The sequence below is a fragment of the Aethalodelphis obliquidens genome, unplaced genomic scaffold (assembly GCF_003676395.1).
Source record: "Aethalodelphis obliquidens isolate GAN/ISIS:26980383/991018 unplaced genomic scaffold, ASM367639v1 scaffold27, whole genome shotgun sequence".
NCBI classification, from domain to species: domain Eukaryota; kingdom Metazoa; phylum Chordata; class Mammalia; order Artiodactyla; family Delphinidae; genus Aethalodelphis; species Aethalodelphis obliquidens.
Window position 1 is genome coordinate 9,680,564 of NW_020837971.1, and position 6,457 is coordinate 9,687,020.

General features: G+C 41.9%; 1 protein-coding gene across 3 annotated transcripts in view; it reads right to left on the reverse strand.

The window, feature by feature from the left end:
* Positions 1–6,457, reverse strand: part of SLC26A3 (solute carrier family 26 member 3) — a 31,403-nt gene that overhangs the window by 23,807 nt on the left and 1,139 nt on the right. For all 3 annotated transcript variants that reach the window (XM_027123933.1, XM_027123932.1, XM_027123931.1), the window contains exons 3-7: positions 4,999–5,109; positions 4,573–4,745; positions 3,046–3,210; positions 1,486–1,638; positions 949–1,031 (exon numbers count right to left, since the gene is read on the reverse strand). In XM_027123933.1, the coding sequence (XP_026979734.1) occupies positions 949–1,031; positions 1,486–1,638; positions 3,046–3,210; positions 4,573–4,745; positions 4,999–5,109 (685 nt within the window). The remainder of the gene's footprint in view (positions 1–948; positions 1,032–1,485; positions 1,639–3,045; positions 3,211–4,572; positions 4,746–4,998; positions 5,110–6,457) is intronic.

A 6,457-nucleotide genomic window follows, 5' to 3' on the forward strand; every position in this document is an offset into this window, starting at 1 on the left:
GGCCATGGCTCACGGGCCCAGCCACTCCGCGGCATGTGGGATCTTCCCAGACCGGGGCACGAACCCATGTCCCCTGCATCAGCAGGCAGACCCTCAACCACTGCACCACCAGGGAAGCCCTATATATTTGCTTTTAATAGAATTTAGTTAGTTTTAAGTCAACAATGCAATGCATATACATGCTGATTCCTGGAATAATTCTCAAATACTCCTAAGCATGGGGAGGGAGGGAGGGTTTTTTTGTTTTTGTTTTTTTACAGGAATACCACCTTTCCTAGGGGTAAGCAAGTTGAAAGAAATTGATGCTATGGCCAGAGGGCAGAGAGAGGAAAGAGCACAAAACTGGATCTCCCTCCTCAATCCAATAAATGCAATGGAATACGTTTTCAAATTCCTTGTACAAGCTGCGCCTCCCATCCTTCTGCAGCGCTAAGAGTTGCTCTGGGCTTGTCTTGAATTTGATCTTCAGAGAGGACAGAGTGTGCCCATTTGGATTGCTCAAGCAGCGTGTGGCAGGTATTCCTTCAGTGTCTCCTTTGAACTGTTGGAACTTGGCTCCAGTAACCTCAAACAAAACATTACGTATTGTTTATAGTAATTTATGGCCAAGGAAATCTGGTTTCCCTCGGTTCCTTTTAAGGAGAGGAGCAAGTTTACTTTGCCTATTTTTCTATTTTCACTATCTCACTTTTCTTGCGTGTGAGCCCCTTCTGGTTTGTGAGTTCTTCCGCACAGAGAAACTTTCTGATGTTAAGAACTGCACACCCTATGTCCTTTGTGACTCCCTCCTAGAAGGAGAGTAGTGAGCCCTCCTCCTGGGTGCATGATGGATGCCAGATACAGGGAGGGTTCTGAGCTGGATTCATGCATTTCAGCTTGAAGTCGTTCGTCACTACTGCTTACTCTCTAATTAGAGCTTGGAGATGCCATAATAAGAGAGACACTTACCCACTTTCCATCTCCCCAACCACGGCCACGTTAAACCTGTTTTTGAAGTCAAAGCCATATGACACAGCTGTTGCGATCACAGTCTGCAAAGTTGCAAATTGCCCAAGTTAGAAATGGGAGATGTAACTAAGAGTCTTGCTTTGAAAAAAAAAATACCATTGCCAAAAGCCACCCCTTGACTTATTGAATAAGAATCTCAGCTCAGGTTTGGCTACTTTTTGAAAAGTCCCGAGGCAATTCTAATGTGCCACCAAAGCTGAGAACCACAGCTCCATTCCAATGGGTCTCTCACTAGGATTCTCAGAGGTCTGCTCTCTGCCCCATCCTTGTCTTACATGGAAAGAATAAACCCCAAGTCATCAAAGCAAGTTATTAAATTCTGAATAAAGAGAAAACCATACTAAATATGATACCCAGAAACTGCAGAGAGGTCACCGGTCCCACTAAAGCCTCTTGATCTACAGACGGTGAAGGGCTTTAGACATAAAAACACAAGACTAACGAATTATGAAAGAAAGTCTTGGGACGATCAGTTACCATGATGAGTTCAATTGGAATGGGCACTGGAAGTTTGGCTTTGTAGCGCTGATTTATTTCTTTAACCACAAATACCACCAACAGGATAACCAAGGATGTCACAAGGTCTGCAATATTAGTCTTCTCTATTTGTGAGAATATGGAAGTTAGTACCTAGAGTATAAAAGTAAAAAACATCCAAGTGCTACATTAATGTGTAATTTGGATATAACACTTAATTAATTCCAAATAGATAAAAATAAACATAGACGTGAAACGACTGACAGATTGATAGCAATTCCCTGTTCTGCTTGTGTTAGACACGAGTAATTGTAGAGACTAGCATGGAGATATGAGAAGGGTAAGTCAGCACAGCATCGTCACCACACTGGTTTAGGGATGCTCTTCGTCTAGTGTTGAATTTTCTTGCACGTTTTTCACATTTTTATAACTGGTCTCTTCTGCGCTTAGGTGTCGTTGCCGTCTTTTTTATTTCACAATCAACACTACTGCTTTGTCCAGGGAATAACCTTTGACCTCTGATAGTTTTTCTTAGCATGTAACCCCTTAATTCCTGGCTTTTTTGTTTTAATGTTCAGACCTCTCATATTTCTTCGTTGACTCTGTCTGTCACTTTTGGAAACTAGTTTCCTGGCTAGCTGTGCAGTTCTCTAAGCCAGTTGGGTGCCGTATCTGTGGGATCCAGACAGCTCAAGCAGGTCCAAACTGGATCCCAAATGGTTCCCAAAAGACTCCACTTCTGGAATAGCTCTGGATGGGAGTGAGAGAGGGCTGGTTCCAATTTGGAGGGAGTTTGTCTCTGATTCCCAAAGACTGTCTTGACAGAAGCACTAACAAGCCCAAAGTCAGTAAAAGGAAGGAAATAACAAAGATCAGAGTGGAAAGAAATGAAACACAGACTAAAAAGACAATAGAAAAGATCGATGGAACTAAAAGCTGGATTTTTGAAAAGATAAAAGAGACAAACCTGTAGCTAGCCTCAGAAAGGAACAAAGAATGAGGACAAAAATACATAAATTCAGAGGCACTAAGAATGCTCTCTGTTCTACAGAACATCCTTTAGAGGAGAGAAGAAAGAACCACTGTTCTATTTACATATTGGCCAATTTCCTTTTGTTTTATAAACAGGGATGCATAAGAGGCAGAACTTCAATTCTAAAAGAACAAGACCTGCTTTTTAGAAATAGGGAAGCACTTCCACTCAATCAGCACATTTCTTCCAAAATAAGATTTTGAGAAAGATTTTAAAACTTGGGACAAACTTTTAATAATGGGCATCGATGTTTTTTCTTTTTAAAAACACTGAAGACTCAAATCTAAGAGAAGTGGTAGTTAATTTCTGTTATTCACATCAGCTGATGTGGTATATGGTAGCTGTGGTAGATTTTCAGCATTGTTCTCCTTGCCACTTTTTTTTACTGTGAATACATTTCACAGCCCGTTGATTTCTTGGAAGTTATAGGTAAGTCCTGCAGCAAAGGCACGAAAGGAAAGTTCTCCTGGAAACATGATAGTGAATTTTGTGTATTTCCATATTTTTTAAGCAAAAGGAATACTTACTTTGAAAATTGAAAATGGATCAGCATGTGCTGGGACTGTCAGCTGAAGAATAAATTTGAGCTGGGAAACCAAAACGTGAACAGCGGCAGCTGTGGTGAAGCCACTGATTAAGGATTCGGACAGATAAATCACCACGAAGCCCAGCTGCAGAACCCCCATGAGCAACTGCAAAGAGAGAGAGCAGAGCCTTTGTTAGTGTAGATTCAGAGAACACTTCGGCAGACTGAAGGATCAGCTACTGTAATGATGCAAAATGTGGAGGTCAGCCTCCACCCCTGTGTCTTGAAGAAGCAAGTGTTGTTGCCTCCTGGAAAACCTCCCATGCAAGGTACCACCCTCTGCTTCCCTCCCCCATCCCAACACCCCCCACCCCAAGGTGGAATGTTACATGGTGTTCAAATAGCACATCAGTCCAGTATACTCCCAAGAACTAACAGGTTTCTTCTCTTCCCTCTTTTGAAGGTGCGGTATCTTTAGGAGACTCACCCATAAACCTTTCATAGCAGAATCTTATCTAGCATTAGCCCTCATAAATTTTCCCAGGGAATTTTCAGTTACCCTTTCCAGCTGCTGTCGCATGCATGGGTGAACATCCATTCAGATTCCCTCAAACAAGTTGCTTGATTTTTGTTAGGAAATACGTAACTGCTCATGACATCAAAAGTGCTTGATTTTAAATGAGGGCAAAAGTGGTTCATTCCCCCAAAGCTTCAGGATTTTGCAAGAAAGTAAATGGATAGATGCTTGGCCTACCTCTCCACTCCTGACCCCGGAATGCAAACTGAGCTGTGAGTTTGCAAATGCACTAGGATCAGAGATGCACTCGGACTCCATTGTTGAACTGACCCCATTGTTGGTCAAGAAGACCCACCACTTATGTCTTGGTTTGAATTGACTCTTTTTTTCTTTTTCTTTAAGGAATGGTCTTAACTAATAATATCATTAGCCATAAACTTAGGCAACATCTTGAGGAGTCTGACATTTTCACTAACAGCTTGAGGATAGGGACATTTTCATAATCCAGGCATGGTGACAGGGGTGTGGCTTGGGAGTGAGACTTTAAACCCCTCCATAATCCTTTTCAGCTTTCTCCAAATCTTTGACATGGACAATTCAAAGCACTAAGCGCCCATCCCTTCGAAATAGACTGTAGTCAATGAGGAATTAGAAAGAAAAAAGTTCCCAAGCTGCCAGTTTCTCTATTGCATAGAGTTCTGTTTAGTGAGTATATAAATTCCCAGGTATATTATTGAATTCAGCATTTCACCTGTCACCACACGTGCCTCCCCACTCTTATTTTTTCCTTCTCTCTAGACCCATGTTCAATCATCTTTGCAAAGTAGACCTGCCCTTTCACTTCTGGCTGTGGTAGGTGACTCTTAAATTATTTCCAATGGGCTATTGAAGGAGGCATGTAAACTAACAGGAAGAGTCGGGAGGGGTGGCAGGAAGGAGAAAAACCACAAAGATGTGTACCAGTCAGGACACATAAATTGGGGAGGGTAGATTCTGTGACACAGTACTCACCTGGATGATTCCAGAAAGAATTGTGACCGTTGCAGCCACCATCACCTTATGATCATCTAGTGATGAATCATTAGCCACTGAGCTATTAGTGACTGTCGGATCAGCTGTATCGGCTATTGGGGTTAATCTCACAACTACTGCTCCCACCATCATACTGAGAACTGGAAATGGACCTAATAAAAGAGAGGGCGAGTTGTAGTCATTATGTCTCCCTATAGCACAGTTGTCTTTCAGCCATAATGTAGCATATGAAGAGACTGCTGTCTGGAGTTCTGGTCTACTTCCCCAAGCCCCAGTCCTAATTCTTACAAGAAACTATGACTCCTCTCCTGGATTCTGCACAATTTGGAATTGATACAATGCGTGGCTAATGGCATTCATAAAGAAAAGCAATGTAAGGATCAATTAGCCCAGGAGTTCACTTACCCACTGATATGTGTCTAGAAGTGCCCAAGAAAAAGTAGATTATGACTGGGAAAAAGGCTGCATACAACCCATAGCTTGGGGGGATGGTGACCAGCAGAGCAAATGCTAAACCTGTAAATACACAAGCATCAGTGTCCTTATTTCATGCAAAGGGATCATAGAAGTTTTCATTAGGCTCTTCAAGTATTTAAGATTGTACCTTAAAAATTATTTTATTAACTCAAATGTATCAACGATGTAAATGTAAGAGCTAAAGCTATAAAACTCTCAGAAGAAAACTTAGGTGTAAACCTTCGTGACCTTGGATCAGGCATGGGTTTCTTAGAAGTGACACCTATAGCATAAGCAACCAAATTAAAAACAGATCAACAGGGCCCCATCAAAATGTAAAAATGTGTGCTTCAAAGGATACTGTCAAAAAAGTGAAATGACAACCTACAGAAAGGGAGAAATGATTTGCAAATCGTATCTTGGATAAGGGTCTATTATCCAGAATTATATAATTAACTTTTGCAATTCAACAATAAAAAGACACATAACCTAATTTTAAAATGTGCAAAAGATTTACACAGACATTTCTCCAAAGATGTACAAATGGTCAGTAAGGACATGAAAAGATGCTCAACGTCATTAATCATTGGGAGAATGCAAATCAAAACCACAAAGAGAGTCCATTTCATGCTCACTAGGATAGCTAAAATAACAAAGGCAGACAATAACAAGGGTTCACAAGGATGTGGAGAAATTTGAACCCTCACCATTGCTAGTGGGTTATTATATGACACAGCAATTACACTCCTAGGTATATACCCAAGAGAAATGAAACATGTTCACACAAAAACTTGTGTACAAGTGTTCATAATAGTATTATTCATAAAAGCCACAGCATGGAAACAACCCAAATGTCCATCAGCTCATGAATGGACAAAATGTGGTATATCTATACAGTAGAATATTATTCATCCATAAAACGGAATGAAGTACCTGTACATCATGGATGAAACTTGCAAACGTTATGCTAAGTGAAAGAAACCAGACACAAAAGACGACATATTCTGTGACTCTGTTTGCATGAAATGCTCAGAATAGGTAAATCCATTGAGACAGAAAGTTGTTGCCGAGGGATGGATGGAGAGGGGATGGGAAGTGATTGCAAGAGATTTTGGGGGATGGTTGTAGTGAAAATGTCTTGCAGTTAGTGGTGATAGTTGCACAACCTCGTGAATACACAAAAAACACTGAATTGTGCACATTAAAAGAGTGAATTTGGGCTTCCCTGGTGGCGCAGTGGTTGAGAGTCTGCCTGCCGATGCAGGGGACGCGGGTTCGTGCCCCGGTCTGGCCAGATCCCACATGCCGGGCAGCGGCGGGGCCCGTGAGCCATGGCCGCTGAGCCTGCGCGTCCGGAGCCTGTGCTCCGCAACGGGAGAGGCCACAACAGTGAGAGGCCCGCGTACCG